A 21,237-nucleotide genomic window follows, 5' to 3' on the forward strand; every position below is an offset into this window, starting at 1 on the left:
CTCATTTTTTTTTTTTTTTTTGAGACAGAGTCTTACTCTGTCACTCAGGTTGGAGTGCAATGGCGTGATCTTGGCTCACTGCAACCTCAGTCTCTGGTGGTGGCACATGCCACCACGCCCAACTAATTTTTTGTATTTTTAGTGGAGATGGAGTTTCACCATGTTACCCAGGCTGGTCTCGAACTCCTGGCCTCAAGTGATCTGCCTGCCTCAGCCCCACAAAGTTCTAGGATTACAGGCAAGAGCCACCATGGCTGGCCTCATTCTCTCTTAAACGCCATTGCATTCAAGCTTTTGCTCCCATCCCTCTATTGAATCTGACTCAAAGTCACCAACAATATCTACATTGCTGAATCCAATGACTATTTCTCACTCCTCAAGGTTCTGCTTCCAGTAATGCCTGGGTAGCTCCTATTAGACTGACCATTCCATAAATTACATAAACCACAGAGGAAATATAAAAAACAACAATCTTACTTCAGCCAAGTTAACTGCCTGCGAAAACAAAAAAGTCAACATTTTTTATAGAAACATAATCCAGAATCTTTATATCAATTATAACATGCATGATAAAATCCTCAATTAGTAGATAAACAATGAAACAGGAAACTGTGACCCATACAGAAAAGAAAAGGCAATGAAAGGAACCATCCCTAGGATAATCCAGATGATGAGAATTAAATTTTAAGGCAGCTATTATAACTGAGGGAAAATATGATTGTACTGACTAAGAAAGTAGTAAGTCACAGCAGAGAAACATAATCTCTAAAAAAGAACCAAGTGTAAATTTGAAACTGAAAATTATCTAAAAAAATTCACCAAATGGGCTTAATAGATTGACCTGAAAAAATATATATATAATAAATATAAATAAATTTATTATATGAGACATGTATCTGGAAACATACATATGTATATATTTCCAGATGGAAAGGACAGAAAGAGGCAGAAAAATGTTTAAATAATAGCCAAATACTTCCTAAATTTAAAGACAAATTTACACATAAAAGAAACTCAGAGGCTGGGCATGGTGGCTCATGCCTATAATCCTAGCACTTTGGGTGCCCAAGGCGGGCAGATCACCTGAGGTCTGTAGTTCGAGACCAGGCTGCCCAACATGGCGAAACCCCAACTCTACTAAAAATGTAAAAAATTAGCCAGGCGTGGTGGCTGGCGCCTGTAATCCCAGCTACTCAGGAGGCTGAGGCAGGAGAATCGCTTGAATTCAGGAGGTGGAGGTTGCAGTGAGCCAAGATCGCACCACTGTACTCTGGCCTGGGTGACAACAGCAAAACTCCATCTCAAAAAAAAAAAAAGACATGATCAGGCCGGGTGCTGTGGCTCATGCCTGTGATACCAGCACTTTGGGAGGCAGAGGCAGGAGGATCACTTGAGGTCAGGAGTTCAAGACCAGCCTGGCCAGTATAGTGAAACCCTGTCTCTACTAAAAATACAAAAAAAAATTACCTGGGTGTGGTGGTGGGTGCCTGTAATCTCAACTATTCAGTAAGCTGAGGAACAAGAATCGCTTGAACCCAGGAGGTGGAGGTTGCAATGAACCAAGATCGCACCACTACACTCCAGCCTGGGCAACAAGACTAAAAACTCCGTCTCGGAAAAAAAAAAAAAGAATAAATCTATGAGCCAGGTACATTGGGAGGTCAAGGTGGGAAGATTTCTTGAGCCCATGAGTTTGAGACCTCCCTGGGCAACATGTGAAACCCTCGTCTCTACCAAAAAGAAAAAAAAAAATCAGCCTGGTGTGGTGGTGTATGCCTGTAGCCTCAGCTACTAAGGAGGCTGAGGTGGGAGGTCAAGGCTGCAGTGAGCCATGATTGTGCCACTGCACTCCAGCCTGGGCAACAACAGAGTGAGACCCTGTCTCAGGAAAAAATAAATAAAAAGTTAAAAAAAAAAAAACAACCTGAATATTCAGAATTCTATATCCAGAGAAAACATCCTTCAATAATGAAGGTGAGGCTGGGCGCAGTGGCTCACGCCCGTAATCCCAGCACTTTGGGAGGCTGAGGCAAGCAGATCACGAGGTCAGGAGATTGAGACCATCCTTGCTAACATAGTGAAACCCCGTCTCTACTAAAAATACAAAAAATTAGCCGGCGTGGTGGCAGGTGCCTGTAGTCCCAGCTACTCGGGAGGCTGAGGCAGAATGGCGTGAACCCAGGAGGCGGAGCTTGCAGTGAGCCGAGATCGCGCCACTGCACTCCAGCCTGGGCAACAGAGTGAGACTCTGCCTCAAAAAAAAAAAATGAAGGTGAAAAAAGTTTAGTTTTGATTTAGTGAAAAAGATTTGTTTTCTTTTCAGATGAAAGAAAACTGAAAGAAATTGTTGTCAGCAGATCTCCACTACAAAAAAAAATACCAAAGGAAGTGCTTCTTCAGGATAAAGGGAAGAGATACCAGTGGGAAACTTAGATCTATTCAAGGAGGAATGAAGAACAGTGAAGATGGTAAATATGTGAGTACCATTACCATGTCTTCCTCTTATTTAAAATACATTTAACTTTTTAATACCTTTTTTTTTTTTTTTTTTTTTTTGGAGACAGGGTGTTGCGGTTACCCAGGCTGGAGTGCAGTGGCGCAATCTCGGCTCACTGCAACCTCCGCCCCCGGGGCTCAGATCCTCCTGCCTCAGACTTCGCAGTAGCTGGGACCAAGAAGTGCACCACCACACCCAGCTTGTGTTTTTGTTTTTTGAGAGTTTTGCTCTTGTTGCCCAGGCTAGAATGCAATGGCACGATCTCGGCTGACTGCAACCTCCACCTCTAGGGTTAAAGTGATTCTACCACCTCAGGCTCCTGAGTAGCTGGGATTACAGGCATGTGTCACCATGCCCAGCTATTTTTTTTTTTTTTGTATTTTTAGTTGAGATGGGGTTTCACCATTTTGGTCAAGCAGGTATCAAACTGCTGAACCTCAAATGATCCACCTGCCTCAGCCTCCCAAAATGTTAGGAATACAGGCATGAGCCACCACTCCCAGGCCAGTAAGTGGAGATGTTGAACAGGAATATGGATATATGGAGTTTAGGAGAGTGGTCTGGGATGGAGATTAAAATATGGGCAGAATTGGCCAACACCTGTAAATCCCAGCACTTTGGGAGGCCGAGGCAGGCGGATCACAAGGTCAGGAGATCGAGACCATCCTGGCTAACATGGTGAAACCCCGTCTTTACTAAAAATACAAAAAAAAATTAGCCAGGCATGGTGGCGGGCACCTGTAGTCCCGGCTACCCGGGAGGCTAAGGCAGGAGAATGGCATGAACCCGGGAGGCGGAGCTTGCAGTGAGCCGAGATTGCGCCACTGCGCTCCAGCCTGGATGACACCGTGAGACTCTGTCTCAAAAAAAAAAGGGACAGAATCTGGCCAGGCATGGTGGCTCACATGCGTAATCCCAGCACTTTTGGAGGCCAAGGCGGGGAGCTCACTTGAGGCCACACGTAATTTTTAATAAGGCTGGATTTAGGGCTGCCATTTTACCTTTTTTTTTTTTGACTGAGTCTCGCTCTGTTGCCCAGGCTGGAGGGCAGTGGCGTGATCTCAGTTCACTGCTCTACCTCCTGGGTTCACGCCATTCTCCTGCCTCAGCCTCCCAAGTAGCTGGGACTACAGGCACCCGCCACCATGCCTGGTTAATTTTTTGTCTATTTTTAGTAGAGACGAGGTTTCACCGTGTTAGCCAGGATGGTCTCCATCTCCTGACCTTGTGATCCGCCCACCTCGGCCTCCCAAAGTGATGAGATTACAAGTGTGAGCCACCACGCCCGGCACTATTTTCTATTTTTCTCTTTTATTTTTTGTTTCTCTGTTTATCCTCTCTTGTCCTTCTTTTGAATTAACTGAAATTTTGGTTAAAATTCTATTTCCATTTCAATTTGGTTGTTGCTCTTCTTGCTATATGTCATTGTTGAGTTTATTTCAGTGGTTGCTCTAAGGATGACAATATACCTTATGAACTTTTCACAGCCTACTTTATATAAACTGTCAAAATCGGCCAGGCACAGTGGCTCACACCTATAATCCTAGCACTTTGGGAGGCCAAGGCAGGCAGATCATGAGGTCAAGAGATTGAGATCGTCCTGGCCAACATGGTGAAACCCCGTCTCTACTAAAAATACAAAATTTAGCTGGGCGTGGTGGCGGGCGCCTATAATCCCAGCTATTCGGGAGGCTCAGGCAGGAGAATTACTTGAACCTGGGAGGCGGAGGCTGCAGTGACCTGAGATTGAGCCACTGCACTCCAGCCTGGCAACAGAGCAAAACTCCATTTCAAAACAAAAAACAAAAAAAAAAACCTGTCAAAATCTTGAAACCCTCTTGCTTCATCCTTTATTCTATGGTTAAATTTGTTGCATCTACGTACCTTATAAATCCCAGAGTATATGCTATTATAATTTTTGTTTTAAAGTTAAATGTGGCCAGGTGCAGTGGCTCACATCTGCAATCCCAGCACTTTGGGAGGCCGAAGTGCATGGATTGCCTGAGGTCAGGAGGTCAAGACCAGCCTGGTCAACATGGTGAAACCCCATCTCTGCTAAAAATACAAACATTAGCTGGGCGTGGTGTGGGTGCATGTAATCCCAGTTACTCGGGAGGCTGAGGCAGGAAAATTGCTTGAACCTGGAGGTTTCAGTGAGGCGAGAGGTGCCACTGCACTCCAGCCTGGACAACAAGAGAGAAACTCCACCTCAAGAATAAATAAATAAATAAAAGTAAACTTAACGCTGGGCATGGTGGCTCATGCCTGTAATCCCAGCACTTTGGGAGGCTGAGGTGGGTGGATCATGAAGTCAAGAGATTAAGACCATCCTGGCCAACATGGTGAAACTCTGTCTCTACTAAAAATACAAAAATTAGCTGGGCATAGTCTCACACACCTGCAGTCCTAGCTACTCAGGAGACTGAGGCAGGAGAATCGCTTGAACTCAGGAGGCAGAGGCTGCAGTGAGTCGAGACTGTAACACTGCACTCCAGCCTGGCAACAGAGTGAGACTCTATCTCAAAAATAAAAATAAAAAAAAAAATAAATAAATAAAATAAATAAAGTTAAATGTATTTGGCCAGTTGTGATGGCTCACACCTGTAATCCCAGCACTTTGGGGGGCCAAGGAGGACAGGTCATTTGAGGCCAGGAGTTCAAGACCAGCCTGGCCAACATGGCAAAACTCCGTCTCTACTAAAAATACAAAATGTAGTTGGCCATGGCGGTGCACACCTGTGGTCCCAGGTACTAGGGAGACTGAGGCATGAGAATCACTTGAACCTAGGAGGCGGAGGTTGCAGTGAGCCAAGATCGTGCCACTGCATTCCGGCCTGGGCGACAGAGCAAGGCTCTGTCTGAAACAAAAACAGAAACAAAAACAAAACCCTGCAATGGCTCCCTATGTCACTTGGAATAAAAGCTAAGGCCTACCAATGGTCCCAAGAGGTCTCACCAGTTCCCCTCTGACCACACCTTGTACAACTCTCTTCCTCACTGATCCCAGCTGCAGTAGTCTCTGCTGTCCGTTAACTCATCAGATATATTGTCACCTGGAGGTCTTTGCCAGAGTCTATGTACCTAACTTCCTCACCTTCTCCCAAGTGTGATGCCACCTTCTTAATAAGGCCTACCTCCCTCCAAACCTGGCACTCCTGATTAGTTTATCCTGTGTTGACTCTTTTTTTTTTTTTTTTTTTGCATTTATGACTTGTTTTTAAACATACTATTTATTTATTATGACTTTTTCACATCTATCTCCCTACTAGGATACACGTTCCATAAGGGCAAGGATTTTGTCTCTTCTGTCCACTGCTGTATTTCCCATAACTGACTGACTGAATGCTAAGCACCACAGAGGAGGAGCAGATAAAACCTCTTACAGTAGCAGGAGACACCAGAGGAACAGAGAGGCCAGCCCATTGTTGGGCCTCTGCCTACATCCCTCCAGTACACCCTGTACTTCTCTATCCCTGTTCATTACTTTCTAGCCATGCAGGCCTTCTTGATTCTTGCGTATAGTTAGACCGTCCCATTATAAGGCTTTGCTCTAGCTGTCCACTCAGCCGAGAACACTCACTCTCTCTTCTTTGCCTGGCTGGATCCCTCTTGTCATTCAAGTCTCTACTTAAATGTGGTGTCTTCAGAGCAGCATTCCCTGCCACACAATCTGATATACCTTAGTCACTTCCTTATTTTTTCTTGAGATGGAGTCTCGCTCTGTCACTCAGGCTGGAGCACAGTGGTTCCATCATGACTCACTGCAGCCTCAACCTCCCATGCTTAAGTCATCCTCCCACCTCAGCCTCCCGAGTAGCTGGAACCACAGGCCTATGCAACCACGTCTAGCTAATTTTTTTATTTTTGTAGAGATGGGGTTTCACCATGTTGCCTAGGCTGGTCTCGAACTCCTTAGCTCAGGTGACTGTGTGGGCCTCTCAAAGTGCTGGAATTACAGGTGTAAGCCACGGTACCCATCCATTACTTTCTTAACACATCATCCTACTTTAACTCTGTATACAGTCTTCATTACTACCTGAAATTTTGTTGGTCAATTTTTATTTTTATTTTTTGACACAGAATCTGGCTCTGTCGCCCAGGCTGGAGTGCAGCGGCATGATCTTGGCTCACTGCAACCTCTGCCTCCCAGGCTCAAGCCATCCTCCCACCTCAGTCTCTTGAGTAGCTGGGACTACAGGCCCGTGCCACCATGCCCAGCTAGTTTTTGTATTTTTTTGTAGAGACAGGGTCTCACTTTGTTGCCCAAGCTGGTCTTGAATTCCTGAACTCAAGCGATCTGCCTTGCTCGGCCTCCCAAATGCTGCCTATGGGATTACAGGTGTGAGCCACTATGCCAGCCTTGTCAGTTCTTTTCCACAGCTGTCCTCATCTGTCCTATCAAATTCTAGACACTTACACATGCTACAAAGTAGCTCCAGAGAGACTTTACTGTCCTATTTGCCGCTGTATCTCCCGCACCTGGAACAGCGCCTCACATGAACAGGTGCTCAATAAATACTTGTTGGGTGGACGGAAGCAGGTGAACTGGGTCCCATGGGTGGGCAGAATTCACTCTATCTTCCAAAGGGCATCAAGCAGTCCCTGGGGACTTTAAGATGCCAATCTACGGGGAAGAGAAAGCTCCTCTGTTTGGGGTGAGAGAGTATGTCTCACCTCTGAATGGTTTCCTCCTGTTCCTTAACCATGTGTGCCAACTGCTGAAAGATGGAGCCCAGCTCAACAATTGTCGACTCAATGTTCTGCATGGTGTCTGCCCGACTCTGGATGTAGGAATCCTTCAGGAGAGGGAGAGAGCACATGAGCACCATCAGCTTCTTCAGGGTCAGACCTGCATCTTTACAGCCCTCCCTGCTTGCCATTCTGCCCATGGCACACTCCAAACACTCTCTTGGGAACCACAGAGGATAATGGAGAAGCTGATTCTCCCTAGTTCAGAGCCTGGGTACCTGCTCGTCAATGAGCTGCAGCTGCTGGCTGGTCCGAGAGTCCATCATGTCGATGGCGACATCCTTGGAGGCATGGGACTCTGCCCCCAAAACCACAGCACCACCCCCTGGGGAGAAAACAGGACGTGGCACATCTTCACAGTTAAAAGCAGGTTCAAAGCCCACATGCTCTGGGTTTGAATCCCAGCTCTGGCACTTACTAGCCTTGTGACCCTGGACAGGTCATTTAACCTCTCTGAGCCTCAGTTTCCTCACCTGTAAAATGGGGGATAATAATAGTTGCTTTCTCAAAGGGTGGTTGTGAAAATTAAATGAGAGAATGTGAATAAAGGTAAGTGTATGAAAAAAATTAGAAATTATCATTCTTCTGAATACAACTGAATTCACCCCAACAGTGAGAATGTGGGAGTCTAAATGTGGATCACGAATCTCAACCATCTGGTTCGGCCTCTGAGAGATAAGAGCCTAGAAACTTCCTTGACCCTCCACTCTCCTACCCAACCCGTGCCTTCAGAGGATGCCATCACAACCAGAGTAAGTAACCTTACCTCCCGGGGCTTCCCGTTTTACCTCTGACTTACCCAGGTGGTTAGGGGCAAGGGGCAGGGCTGACACAGGTGCCCGGGAGAACTGCTCTCTCCGGCTCCTCTGCTGCTTCAGGTTCTGGGGTTGGGGAAAAACGCAAAGGACCTGAAGCCACTAGAAAGCAGGCATGTTAAAGAGACTCCCACCATTGGCCCCATGACCCTGTAGAACCTGTACCTTCCCCATTTCCTCTTGGATCTTTACCCCCATATTCCTATCCCTCCTAGGCAAATTGTTCTCACCTCAGTCCTCACTTCTAAAACCGATTTGAAGTCATTGGACATAGAAGCCAGTTTCGACTAGAAGAAAAGGAGAGACGGTCAACCAAACAAGACTCCACATTCTTCCCCTTTGCCTCCTTCCCTTCCTCCCCAGCTCCCACCTGCAAGGAGACCACAATGGTGTTGGAGTGGGTCTGCAGGTGCCGGCCACTCTGGCTGCCCTTGGCCCTCACGAAATCCTGGAGCTGAGCAATTTGTTTGTTGAGGCTATTGATGTCCTGATAAAAGAGTCCAGGGAAAAACAAAGTATTAGCCAAGGAGTCCTCAGTCAGCATCTCTCCCGATGGCCATCTCTGGTAGGAAGGGCAAGGTGGAAGTTACTAGCTAGAGTGAGAGTATCCCAGACAGTCAGACCAGATGGGCCTGCTAGGATTTTCCAAGGTCTAGTGTTTGCTCTGGCTCAGTTCCTGCAGAGAAGAGCTAGAAAGAGGCAAAGTAGGCCTTCATCCATTTGTAAATAACTTGTTTACTCCTCCAGCCTACTGCCCTGCTCCATTCTGTGAGGCCATGCTCTTGGCCACAGAACCCTTTCAAAGGCCAAAATCTTGGGTCTAGCGCATGACCAACAAAGCCCCTGGACAGCACTCAGGAAAAGGGAAGAGTAAAAGGCACTGTAGCTTCAAGAGGCATCAACAGAATTATATTTATACACACAATTCCTCAGTGGCTCACATCTGTAAACCCAGCACTTTGAGAGGCCAAGGCAGACAGATCATGAGGTCAAGAGATTGAGACTATCCTGGCCAACATGGTGAAACCCCATCTCTATTAAAAATACAAAAAATTAGCTGGGTGTGGTGGCGCATGCCTATAGTCCCACAGTCCCAGCTACTTGGGAGGCTGAGGCAAAAGAATCACTTGAAACTGGGAGGTGGAGGTAGCAGTAGGCCTAGATCGCACCACTGCACTCCAGCCTGGCAACAGAGTAAGACACCGTCTTTAAAAAAAAAAAAGAAAAGAAAAGTTATTATTGGCCTGGCGCTGGGGCTCACGCCTGTAATCCCACCACTTTGGGAGGCTGAAGTGGGCGGACTACCTGAGGTCAGGAGTTTGAGACCAGCCTGACCAACATCGAGAAACCCCACCTCTACTAAAAATACAAAATTAGCTGGGCACGGTGGCATGTGCCCAGCTATTCAGGAGGCTGAGGCAGTGGAATCACTTGAACCCAGAAGACAGAGGTTGTGGTGAGCTGAGATCACACCACTGTGCTCCAGCCTGGGCAACAAGAGTGAAACTCTGTCTCAAAAAATAATAATAAATAAATAAATAAATAAATAAAGTTATTACAGTTGAGTGCAGTGGCTCACACCTGTAATCCCAGCACTCTGGGAGGCCGAAGTGGGCGGCTCACTTGAGGTCAGGAGTTTGAGACCAGTCTGGCCAACATGGTGAAACCCCTTCTCTACTAAAGAGAAAACAATTAGCCAGGCATTGGTGGCAGGTGGCTGTAGTCTCAGCTACTGGGGAGGCTGAGGCAGGAGAATAGCCTGAACCTGGGAGGTGGAGGTTACAGTGAGCCAAGATCACACCACTGCACTCCCACCTGGGCAAAAGAGCAAAACTCTGTCTCAAAAAAAAAAAAAAAAATTATCCAGGTATGAGGGCATGTCCCTATAGTCTCAACCGCTCAGGAGGCTCAGGCTGGAGGATAGCTTGAGCCCAGGAGTTAACAGCTATAGTGAGCTAGGATCACACCACAACATTCCAGTCTGGTCAACACAGTGAGACCCCCTCTCTAAAAAAAGAAACTTGCTCTGGGTCCCCATGGCAATGGAAAATGACAGGAAGACAGAAGTGATCTGATTGGAATGCTGGGCTCTCCTGATGGCTAGTAGCTCACCTGTTTGATGATATATGTTAGTTCTTCAATTTCCACTGCTTTATCATCAAAGAGGGACTTGCGCTTTGCCACTACAGAGACAAACAAGAAGCCACAATGGGTGAGGTCAACGACAAAACTCAGGGAATATAGCCCTCACTCCTCTTTGATTTACTGCCCCACTTCTGAAAGACCCCAAGAACACTCACAGATTGTCAGCTTCTCCAGCTTGGCAAATGTGTTGCTAAGGTCTTTCCCAATGCGCCTGCAAATGACCACTAGTGAGACTGTGGGAAAGGGCAGGAGACCTTTTCCCACATAAGCTCCAGCACAACCAACCCCAGACTTCACAGCCAAGGCCACTGATCGCAAGTCTACTTTTCTTCAGACATTGTAGCACCCCACCAGAAAGCTTCTCTCAACTCACTTGGCCATGAGGGTGAATTCACTGCGTTGTCGGACAGCACGCAAAGCTGGCTTATTTGTCTGGATTCCATTCTGAAAAGCAATGGCAGGAGGTGACAACTTTAGTTCTCCCTTCCTCAGTTTCAGCTTTCACTCTTCCTGAGGAGTCCACTAAACTATCTCTAGCACTAGTGGCATCCATCAGATGATCCAGACTTATGAGTGGAAGTCATTTAGAGTCCAGATTTGAAGACAAGTAGATCTGAGTTCAAATCTTGACTTACCACTTACTAGCTGGGGGATTTGGGGCAAGTTACTTAAAACATTCTGAATCTCTACTTCCTCTTCTATAAGACGAAGACAATCCACACATCTCCCATTGTTGTTGCTAAGGTTAAATAACAAAAAGGCTGAAAAGTACTTCAGTCAACTACCTGGTACACAGTAAGCACTAAATAAATGGTAGCTAGTATTGCCATTCTATTCCTGAAATCAGGAAATCAATAAGGATGACTGCAAAGTTCTTGGAGATCATATAGAAAAGCAGCTTTACCATGAGCTGAAAAACACATTTTTATAACTTTACTATTTTTGAGACAAGGTCTCACTCTGTCTCCCAGGTTGGAATATAATAGCATGATCATAACTTACTGCGGCCTCGACATCCTGGGCTCAAGCGATCCTCCCACTTCAGCCTCCCAAGTAGCTGGGACTACAGGGCACACCACCGCACCTAGCTAATTTTTAACTTTTTGTAGAGATAGGGTCTTGCTATATTGCCCAGGCTGGTCTTGAACTCCTGGGCTCACACAATCCTCCCACCTCAGCCTCCCAAGTACTGGGATTACAGGTGTGAGCCAGCATGCCCACCCATCAGTAAAAATATTTAAAAATACAGTTACTCAGCCAGGCGCGGTGGCTCACGCCTGTAATCCTAGCACTTTGGGAGGCTGAGGCAGGCAGATCACGAGGTCAAGAGATCAAGATCAACCTGGCTAACACGGTGAAACTCCGTCTCTACTAAAAATACAAAAAATTAGGCAGGTGTGGTGGCATGCACCTGTAGTGCCAGCTACTCAGGAGGCAAAGGCAGGAGAATCGCTTCAACCTGGAGGCTGCAGTGAGCTGAGATCCCACCACTGCACTCCAGCCTGGGTGACAGAGCGAGACTCCGTTTCAAAATAAATAAATAAATACAGTTACTTGGCCAGGTGCGGTGGCTCACGCCTGTAATCCCAGCATTTTGGGAGGCCGAGGCAAGCAGATCACAAGATCAAGAGACGGAGACCATCCTGGCGAACATGGTGAAACCCCGTCTCTACTAAAAATACAAAAACTAGCTGGGTGTGGTGGCACACGCCTGTAGTCCCAGCTAATCGGGAGGCTGAGGCAGGAGAATCGCTTGAACACGGAGGCGGAGGCTGAAGTGAACCCAGATCATGTCACTGCACTCCAGCCTGGCAACAAAACGAGACTCCGTCTCAAAAACAAATGAACAAACAAACAAAAAAATACTTACTCAGGTGCTTGTAACCCCAGCACTTTGGGAGGCTGAGGCGGGCAGATCACTTGAGGTCGAGAATTTGAGACTAGCCTAACCAACATGGAGAAACCCCGTCTCTACTAAAAATACAAAATTAGCCGGGCGTTGTGTCACATGTCTGTAATCCCAGCTACTTGGGAGGCTGAGGCAGGAGAAACACTTGAACCCAGGAGGCGGAGGTTGCAGTGAGCTGAGATCACGCCATTGCACTTCAGCCTGGGCGACAAGAGTGAAACTCCCATCTCAAAAATAATTAATTAATTAAATAAATAAATAATTAGAAAGCACTCCCAAATTTTTTTTTAAGAGGAGCTGAGTGCAGTGGCTGACACCTGTAATCCCAGCACTTTGAGAAGATGAAGAAGGTGGATCACTTGAGCACAGAAGTTCCAGACCAGTCTGGGCAACATGGTAAAACCCCGTCTCTACTAACAAAACAAAAATTAGGCAGACATGGTAGCACATGCCTATAATCCCAGCTACTGAGAAGCTGGAGGCAGGAGGGCTGCTTGAGCCCAGGAGGGCAGATGTCGCAGTGAGCCGAGATAGAACCACTGCACTCCAGCTTTGGTGACAGAGTGAGACCCTGTTTCCAAAAAAGGAGAGAGAGGCTGGGCGCAGTGGCTTATGCCTGTAATCCCAGCACTTTGGGAGGCTGAGGAAGGCAGATCACCTGAGGTCAAGAGTTCAAGATCGGCCCGACCAACATGGTGAAACCCCGTCTCTACTAAAAAAAAATACAAAAATTAGCCGGGCACGGTGACGGGCACCTGTAATCCCAGCTACTCCAGAAGCTGAGGCAGGAGAATCGCTTGAACCCGGGAAGAGGAGGTTGCAGTGAGCTGAGATTGCACCACTGCACTCCAGTCTAGGCGACAAGAGTGAAATTCCTTCTTAAAACAAAAAAAAAAAAAAAAGAGAAAGAGGAAGAGACTGGGCCTCGCTCAGCCTTCTAAGTAGGTGGGACTACAGGCACATGCCACCACGTCCAGCTTTTTTTTTTTCTTGTAGAGACAGGGTCTTTCTTCATTGCCCCTGCTGGTCTCTAACTCCTGGCCTCAAGCGATCCTGTGGCCTAGGCCTCCCAAAGTGCTGGAATTACAGGTACGAGCCACCACATCCAACCCTAAGTTATTTTGATACAAATTACTGGTCTAGGGCCAGGTGTTTGTGTCCAGACCAACCTGGGCAACATAGTGAGACACTGCCTGTACGAAAAAAATTTAAAAATTAGCTGGGTGGTGCGTCCATGTAGTCCCAGCTGCTCAGGAGGCTGTAGAAAGAGGATCCCTTGAGTCTAAGAGTTCAAGACTGCAGTGAGCTATCATCACGCCACTACACTCCAGCCTGTTGACAGAGTTGAAAACAGATCTCAAAACAAAACAAAAACAACAAATTACTGATCTAGAAAATGTCCTTAATGTTACAGAGATAAAAACTAAGATGTAACTAGATTAATTTTCTCATGGTTACAGAGCAAATTTATGGTAGAAATATATTGGAAAATTCAAGGTGCGTGTTTCTCAGCTAAAGGCTCCTCCTAGAACTTGTTCCTTATTCACACCAATTATATTACAGCCAAGTACTCTCTGAAGTACTCCCTCCAGAATAGCAATCCTGCCCTCCAAGGGATTCCTCCTAAAAAAAGGTCTAAGTCCTTGCCTCTAGTTAGCCAGCCGACCTCTTCTCTGTTGCTTACAGCAGACCCTACTGGCCCCATCCAAGCCTATCAGTTCCATCAGGTACCCCCAAGAATTACTTCAGTTAACAGTGGTGGAGCACAGTCCTTCCTAGATTTGAGTATGGCTCACTCCTCGCCTTTTCCACTCCAGGTCCTTACCTGACGGGTCTGCAGCGACTTGCAGGCAGACAGAAACTCCTGGGTCCGATCCCGGCAGGACATGGTGTCGGGAGGGGGAGGGACGAGGGCCACTGGGGGGGGCAGAGGGGCGATGTCGCTGCTGCTACTGCCAGCAGGTGCAGGGGACAGGACCTGTGTCTTTGAGAGACCCAGGTAGACACCCTGATCCGTGTTCTTAGACCCGTAGCGTTTCCGCGGGATCATTGAGACGCATAACCTCGGACTGTTGTGGAGGGGAGAGTGTCATTCCCCAGGCAGCTTCTTTCCCCAAACTCCCCCGCCCCACCCCAATCAACAAATCCTCGAGCCCCTTCCGCACTTCTCATGGACTTTCGCGCCCAAGACGCTCGCAGATCCTGGGGCGGGCCAGCAGCGGAAAGGGCTCTGCTTTTCCCCTGTCCCAAGTCGAACCCGCTTCAGACTCTTCTTCCAACTTGGCTCCGGCGGCCAGAGCGCGGGCCGGGGGCCCTGAAGCAGAGACAGGGCCAGAGCCAAGTCCCGTGGCCCTCAGACTGCGGCCCGGCCCGTGTAACTGCCCCGGGCCCTAACCCAGTCCCTTCGTTTCCGTGGTTTCCTTCGGCCCCTCGGGGGGGGGGCCGGTGACGGACCTCCAAAGACTGACACACTTCGGTGGGCGGAGGGGGAAACCTCTGGGTGTTTATTTGAAACAGGAAGTCCCACCCCCCGCCCAAGGTCCGCCTTCTGGAAGACTTCAACCACTCATTAGCTAATGCCGACGTCTCTCTCAACAGAGGCTTTCCTGATTGGACGGCAAGGAATTCGCTCACTAGGAGCCGGGCCGGCAGGACTTGCCTGCTTGCCCCTGGTTCCCTTCCCCCTGCCAGTCGTCGCCCCTGTAAAACCACTGCCCCAGAGCTGACACGGTGGCCAGACCCCCTCTTAGAGCAAGTCTTACCTCCCCTCCGCTGCCTGCCGCCGCCGCCACTACCAATCTCCCCGGCCGTCACTGCCTCCTCCCTGGGCACTGAGGCCGCCGAAACCCGACCAGACTGGAAGCGGCCACGTCACCTACACGTAACCCCACCCCCGGTGACGAGGGGGCGGTCCCACGCATTTTCCAGCCAGGCGACCGGAAAGACACGCCCCACATCTAAACGCAAGAGCGACCCCCCCTCCCATTGGCTAAGGCGCTGCCGTGACCCCGCCCCGGAGTACTACAGCGGGAGCCCAGGGGGCTGGGCCCGCCTCCGGGGAGGAGCCTTAAAGAACCAGCTGCCCGGCGGTGTCCGCGCCCGTTTCCCAGAGTGGTGGTGCAGGTACACGTTAGAAATTTTATTCTCTGGAGGTTGGGGCGGACTAAGAGCAGGTCTGGGGTCATCCCTTCTCCGGCTCCTCCTGGTTGCCTTCTCGGATCGGACGCTCCTGTTTCCGAGTCTGATCTGATTGCCTCTTGCTTGACGGCAAGGAGTCCCGACCGCTGAACATTGATGACCTAATCTGGTCTGATTGTCTCTTGCTTGACGGCAAGGAGCCCCGACCACTGAACATTGATGACCGAATCTGGTCTGATTGTCTCTTGCTTGACCGCGAGGAGCCCCGACGACTGAACATGGATAGTCGCCGCCACAGCACGGTGATCAGAAGGCTTTCGTTCGACTTATGATTCCGATGGTCCGGGGAGTTCAAGTCGATACCTTCGGCGCCTGAGGCGACGAGGCCTCTGAGCTCACCCCTACCCTCGGGAAGCCCCTTCTCACACTCCCTGGGCCCTCTGTGTGTGCCTCTGGTCCCATCTTCCCTGACGTCCTCAGACTCTGCCTCCTTGGACTGCTCATCCGACATCTCAAAGTCCTTGTCTTGGCAGCAGCCCATGGCCCCGCGGGGCCCCGGACTCCCTGCCACCCACGCCAGCCTACCTGCCTCCAGGCCCGGCTTTTGTGACATCAGATATCCCGTCGCCCCAGCTCAGGGAGCCCCCACCCCAAGCTACCCCTCATTCCTTTCGCCCATCACAAAAGGCTCAGGGTCATGGTGGATGTTCAGCTGTTTATTTACAAAGTGGGCAGGCACAGGAGCGTCAGGGGCTGGTGGACCCAGGCCGCTTCTTCTTTCTCCGTCTGGTTTGGAGAGCTCCTTGGGTCTGCTCCAAATCCGAGAGCTTCCGCTTGGCAGCTGCCTCCAAGGATGCCCAAAGTTCGTCTGTCTCTGTGTCTTCTAGGGGCACCTTGTTGGGTTCTTGAGGCTCTTGGGGCTCATCCTGGTGAGTGGGAAGAAAGTGTAGGAGTCAGGGGGACTGGGCATGGTAGCTCCCACCTGTAATCTCAGCACTTTGGGAGACCAAGGCAGGAGGATTGCTTGAGCCCAGGACTTAGCGACCAGACTGGGCAACATAGGAGACCCCATCTCCACAAAAAGAAGTTAAAAAAAAAAAGAAAAAGTAGTCAGGGGCACAGGGACAAACCCACAGGGAAGGAGACCCTGGCTGAGAAATAATCCCTCTGGGTATCACCACCTTTATTCCCTGCTCCCAGAAAGCAACCCAATCCATGCTCTTGGCAATAACCCTCAGGATTTTAACTGTTAATGCCTCTCAGAGAAATTAAGTGACCAGGCAGGTAAACAGATAGTCCCAGGTCTGCATTCCAGCTGCCTCCTTTTCCTCTTCATAGGGAGATCCTCACATCTATGCCCTTAGCTCCCACATTCCCAGACCCAACTGCTCACCTCCCAGTTGTCCCTGCCTGACAGGAGGAGGCAGTTCAATTGAGACTTGAGATAAACCTGCAAAAGATGAAGGACCTTAAGGAGCCAGGCACGCTGAGACAGAAACATGAAAGGGGACAAAGGAGACGGAGCCTCCACAAGACCATGAGTTTGGGGTGGGAGAGACGACTTACCTTATGCTCCAGACCCCGTGGATTCTGGATCCTGTGTATCCTCAAGACTCTGTCCAAGCCACAGGAAGCCAGTAGAGGCTTTGAAGGGTGGCACTGCAACCCACGGACACTGCCTGCCAGCCCCTTCAGACAGCCCAGTAGACGCCCTAGAGAAGGGGGGAAGCATCCGTGATAACTGGCTGGCCAATAACCAACCATTCATTGTTTCCTGTTCCAATCACTTTCCATTTCAACATTTAATCTGCAACAAAACCCTGAGACTGGAGCTTCTACTAATATTTCCATTTCGCAGGTGAGGAAATTACGGCACAGGGAGTTGAAATAGTTTAAGGTCATACAGCTTTTGAGGAAACCAGGATTTGAACCCAGGCAATCTGGCACCTGAATGAGGCCTCACTGGCCCCACTGCACTGCCTTAGAGGGAATCCTTACCCTTCTCCCTGCTCCTTCCTTTCCCCCCAACATACCCTAGTCCACTCACCTTGCCGGAGGTCAATTTCTGCCAGCTGCCCATGAGTGTTTCCCACAATCACTGAGCTGAGGATGAGACCAGAGGCAAGCGGAGTCAGCAGTAACCTCCTGGAGCCCTTCCCAAGCCCCACCCTCCCACCCCTTCCCCTCTAAACACTCACTTGCCTCCCGGAGTGAGGGTCATGGCTGTCAGTGGGTACTCTCCATAGGTGGTCTCTAGGACTGGCCGGCGCTGGGGGGATGCTGGATCATAGACACGAACCTAGAGGAAGGCTGAAGCATCATGAAAGTATCCTCACCCTGCACCTACCCTCTGGCATCTCTGCATCCTCACCCGCTCCCTGCACACCGCTCTCTTATTTATGATCCACTGTCAGAAGCTTTCTCATCTTAGATGTATGCCTCTTCTGAGCATCAGGGTGTCAGAAGAGCTGCTTAGCAGCATAAATGGACAGAGCTGAGGGGAGAGGTCTCCTAGGTTTGAAGTGTGTGAGCATTCCATCCTCCCATACTCCCATCTAGGGGAAATGGAGGGATGGAAAAGCAAGTCAGTCTAGTAGTCAGTGGGTGCTAAATTTCAAGCAGAGGTTAGCCTGAATGAAGGAGGAAAGAGGATGCCCTCATATGTGTTTTGAGCAAAGGCGTATGACCAAGATCAGACTTCAATGTGCAGAAAGCAAAGAAAACAGGACAAATACAGTGACCCAGCCCTACCCGTGTCTCAAGACCTCAAATGAGACAGCCTTAAAGATTTCTCATTTGGGGCCTTCATATAAAGCTGAGGAGCTGAGGAGCTGAAGCCAGAGATGGGAGGCTCAGGCCTCAGTCCCAAAGCAAATCAGAGAGGCTGCATCAGGACCAGAACCCAGTTCTCTTAACCCCTAGCCCAATGTCCTCTGACACCTGCACCCTATAACTCCCACAGTGAAGGGGATCCACTGTCCTCTCCTCTCTTCCAGGTGGGAGGAAAACAGCACAGTTCAGGAAACTCCACCCTAGAATGCAGCAGAGGACAGTCATGGGCTCAGGGACAGGGTTGGAACAGATGGGGACGCGCTTGCTCCTTTGAGCTCAGAATGGTGAGAAAGGCAGTTGTGCCAAACCGTGGGGGCCATTTCTTCAGAAGGCTGCTTTATCCCAGGAGAAGGTAGGGTGGAGACGACACCTTACCTGGTGGTACCCTGTGCAGGTGACAAGCTTCTGTGATCCTGGGAGAAACTGTATGTCCTGGTCCCAGATGGGAACCCGCAGGTCCAGCCAGTCATTCCGCACCTGGTGGGGTGGGCAGATGGGGAACAGGGCTGTGGGGGGCTTGATGTGCTCCTCCTTTCAGCCCTCCTTCGCCCCCTAAAGCCCATCTAGTCTCTGACGCATAGTCAGTGGCCACAGCCTCCCTCAACTTCAGGAACAGCACCTTCACACTCTTGTCACTCACGTTCTTGGCCCTGAATACAGGTTCCTCAGAGCCCTGCAGGTCCCACATCTTCAAAGCATTCTCTTTCCCACCTGTGGCAACCACATGGGGGTGTGCTGGGTCTTGGCGCATCCTACACACCCCAGGGCCCACTCTCAGTTCCAGGAGCTAAAAAGAATGGGAGATAAGAGTTCGTTCCAGAGTTCTTAATCCTCCCTTCCCCAACATGATCATTAGGCACCTACCCCAGCCCCCCTCCCCCAACCATCAGGGCAGGGAAGCCTCACTGGGTCAGAGGATGTGTTCTTGTCATTGTCATGCCAGACTCTGAGAATCCCAGAATCCACACATGTGATGAGGGTGCTGCAGAGAAAGGACAGAGTTGGGATGTTTTAAGTGCTTAAACTCCTTGTTCTAATCTTTCTCTCCTTCTCACTACTAGACTTGACAATGTTTAAAAACAAACAAACAAAAAAGTACAAAAGTATTCCTAGGCCCCAAACTCATATCGACCCGATTCCCTACTAACAGTCCAGGTTAGAAGAAAGCCTCTAGGTCACTGGGCTCTAGGCAGAGCCTGACAGCTTCCAGCTTCCTAATCTGTTAATTCAACTTACTCAACAGGGTGAGGGTTTACCAAGTGAGGAAACAGAAGCGCTGAGAAGCTAATCTGCCACTCAGCTATGTTACAACCGCAGCTGGAAATCCACTCTGTAACATTCCGGAGTGCTTTTGCTGTTCACAGCTGTGTCTAGCGCCTGGCCGTACTGGTCTACCTGAATCTTGAGTTGCCTACCAGGACTCAGGATCAGCAGTTCTAAAAGGATTGAAATGGGACTGGTCTGAATTTAGGGTTTGGTCAAAGTCAAACACCAGCTTCTTGTGTTCCTTGCTCTGGGTTTCAGGCACTAAATGTCAGTCTCTTGCTTAAAGTATCTCAAGAAGTCCAAGCAAGTCTCTCCCCAGGATCTGCACAGCCTGCGCCTATGTTCTTTCTCATGCCTGCCAACCCTCCCCAGCTGGGTTCAGGCTCTGTTTCGACTTGCCTGAGCTGTGACAAAAGTCTCCCAGTTGCTGTCTCCAATCTATCCTCCATACTCCTACAGGTTCCCAGTGCTGACTATGGTACTTCTTTTTTTTTTTTTTTTTTTTCCCAAATCAACAGGTCTTTTATTGCATCATTAAAATATCACAAGTAGGTCTTAGGAGTCATCTGGCATCTTCTTTCTGTAGCTGAATAACTCTTAGATCTTATTTATCAGCCTGCTGAACAGTTCCTTTTTCAGAGACATAGATACCATCCAAAAATTTCCTGATATCCTTGTTTTTAACTGTTGTGGCTTGCTGAATCAAAGCCGCTGAATTTGAAACAAGTTCAATGTCATTTCCTTCAAGGATTAATTCATCTTTCTGGGCTTGAGATACTGAACAAGCAACCCCTGGTCTCATCCGAACCCTGCGGATGTATTTTTCACCCAAGAAATTTCGGATTTCAACAAGAGACCCATTCTCCTGGATAACGACGTTGATGGGGAAGTGAGCATATACAGACCTCATCTTGTAACGGAAACCCAGTGTAACACCCTTGATCATGTTCTGTACATGACTACAAATAGTCCGAACGGTAGCCAGTTCCTTTCTGTTACCCCACCATTTGTCAACCCGAAGCCTCTTTTTTTTCTTTCCAAGAAGACTGAGTTCTACATTGATGTGATTGAAGTCCCTCTGCAGGGTTCCTCTGGGGCCCTTCACGATAACTGTGCGTCCCTTCAGAGTAATGTCGACATTTTCTGGAATGTCGACAGTCTGATTGCTGAGAATCGTCTTCATTCTTGCAGTAGACGCAGCAAAGAAAGCGACTATGGTACTTCCTATTCAAAAACTGGTAACTCGGCCAGGCACAGTGGCTTGCGCCTGTACTCCCAGCACTTTGGGAGGCTGAGGCAGGCAGATCACCTGAGGTCAGGAGTTCCAGACCAGCCTGGCCAACATATAGTGAAACTCTGTCTCTACTAAAAAATACAAAAATTAGCTGGGTGTGGTGGCACATGCCTGTAGTCCTAGCTACTTGGAAAGCTGAGGCAGGAGAATCGCTTGAACAAGGCAGGTAGAGGTTGCAGTGAGCCGGGATTATGCCACTGCACTTCAGCCTCAGAGACAGAGCAAGATTCCGTCTCTCAGAAAAACAAAAACAAAAAATGAATAACTCGCCAACACCAATAAACATGCACATCTCTCAACCTAGCACTTAAAGCCCTTTACATTTAATCCCAACCTAATATAGTGTCCATCTTGTATTAAAATGCTTTCTTGGTTGGGTGCAGTGGCTTACACCTGTAATCCCAGCATTTTGGGAAGCTAAGGTGAGTGGATCGCTTGAGGTCAGGAGATGCAGACCAGCCTGGCCAACATGGTGAAACCCTGTCTCTAATAAAAATATAAAAAAAAAAAAACTTAGCAGGGCGTGGTGGCGGATGCCTGTAATCCCAGCTACTTGGGAGGCTAAGGCAGGAGAATCGCTTGAGCCTGGGAG

At 48.9% G+C, this 21,237-nt stretch overlaps 3 protein-coding genes and 1 pseudogene across 7 annotated transcripts in view; all 4 read right to left on the bottom strand.

The window, feature by feature from the left end:
• Positions 1-15,038, bottom strand: part of STX5 (syntaxin 5) — a 25,923-nt gene extending 10,885 nt beyond the window's left edge. For 2 of the 3 annotated variants that reach the window (XM_011993404.1, XM_011993403.1), the window contains exons 1-10: positions 14,878-15,038; positions 13,941-14,184; positions 10,580-10,650; positions 10,362-10,417; positions 10,174-10,244; positions 8,432-8,548; positions 8,292-8,348; positions 8,046-8,127; positions 7,465-7,571; positions 7,172-7,293 (exon numbers count right to left, since the gene is read on the bottom strand). In XM_011993404.1, the coding sequence (XP_011848794.1) occupies positions 7,172-7,293; positions 7,465-7,571; positions 8,046-8,127; positions 8,292-8,348; positions 8,432-8,548; positions 10,174-10,244; positions 10,362-10,417; positions 10,580-10,650; positions 13,941-14,165 (908 nt within the window). In that variant the 5' untranslated portion in view covers positions 14,166-14,184; positions 14,878-15,038. The remainder of the gene's footprint in view (positions 1-7,171; positions 7,294-7,464; positions 7,572-8,045; positions 8,128-8,291; positions 8,349-8,431; positions 8,549-10,173; positions 10,245-10,361; positions 10,418-10,579; positions 10,651-13,940; positions 14,185-14,877) is intronic. The other variant, XM_011993405.1, reaches the window with a different exon arrangement.
• On the bottom strand, positions 14,284-15,933 carry LOC105549159. The gene is made up of 3 exons (XM_011993581.1): positions 15,326-15,933; positions 14,878-14,946; positions 14,284-14,429 (listed from the first exon to the last, which is right to left on the bottom strand). Exons 1-3 carry the CDS (start codon positions 15,864-15,866, stop codon positions 14,284-14,286), a joined length of 756 nt encoding a protein of 251 aa, XP_011848971.1. The 5' UTR covers positions 15,867-15,933.
• A 19-nt stretch (positions 15,934-15,952) lies between these two features.
• WDR74 (WD repeat domain 74) overlaps positions 15,953-21,237 on the bottom strand; it is a 7,717-nt gene continuing 2,432 nt past the window's right edge. The window contains exons 4-11 of one of the 2 annotated variants that reach the window (XM_011993406.1): positions 18,992-19,067; positions 18,726-18,872; positions 18,461-18,562; positions 17,452-17,552; positions 17,301-17,356; positions 16,820-16,965; positions 16,647-16,703; positions 15,953-16,179 (exon numbers count right to left, since the gene is read on the bottom strand). In XM_011993406.1, the coding sequence (XP_011848796.1) occupies positions 16,000-16,179; positions 16,647-16,703; positions 16,820-16,965; positions 17,301-17,356; positions 17,452-17,552; positions 18,461-18,562; positions 18,726-18,872; positions 18,992-19,067 (865 nt within the window). In that variant the 3' untranslated portion in view covers positions 15,953-15,999. The remainder of the gene's footprint in view (positions 16,180-16,646; positions 16,704-16,819; positions 16,966-17,300; positions 17,357-17,451; positions 17,553-18,460; positions 18,563-18,725; positions 18,873-18,991; positions 19,068-21,237) is intronic. The other variant, XM_011993408.1, reaches the window with a different exon arrangement.
• On the bottom strand, positions 19,858-20,564 carry LOC105549061 (annotated as a pseudogene). Its single transcript, XR_001007500.1, has one exon. The product of XR_001007500.1 is annotated as a 60S ribosomal protein L9 pseudogene (transcript).

This window comes from Mandrillus leucophaeus, unplaced genomic scaffold (genome assembly GCF_000951045.1).
Source record: "Mandrillus leucophaeus isolate KB7577 unplaced genomic scaffold, Mleu.le_1.0 Scaffold43, whole genome shotgun sequence".
Classification (NCBI taxonomy): domain Eukaryota; kingdom Metazoa; phylum Chordata; class Mammalia; order Primates; family Cercopithecidae; genus Mandrillus; species Mandrillus leucophaeus.

Coding starts and splice junctions, on each gene's coding strand:
- LOC105549159 (XM_011993581.1), bottom strand. CDS start 15,866: ATGTCACAAAAGCCGGGCCTGGAGGCAGGTAGGCTGGCGTGGGTGGCA. Junction 14,947..15,325: donor GGAGCGTCCGATCCGAGAAG/GCAACCAGGAGG, acceptor CGGCGGCCTCAG/TGCCCAGGGAGGAGGCAGTG. Junction 14,430..14,877: donor CGGCAGGCAGCGGAGGGGAG/GTAAGACTTGCT, acceptor TCTCTGCTTCAG/GGCCCCCGGCCCGCGCTCTG.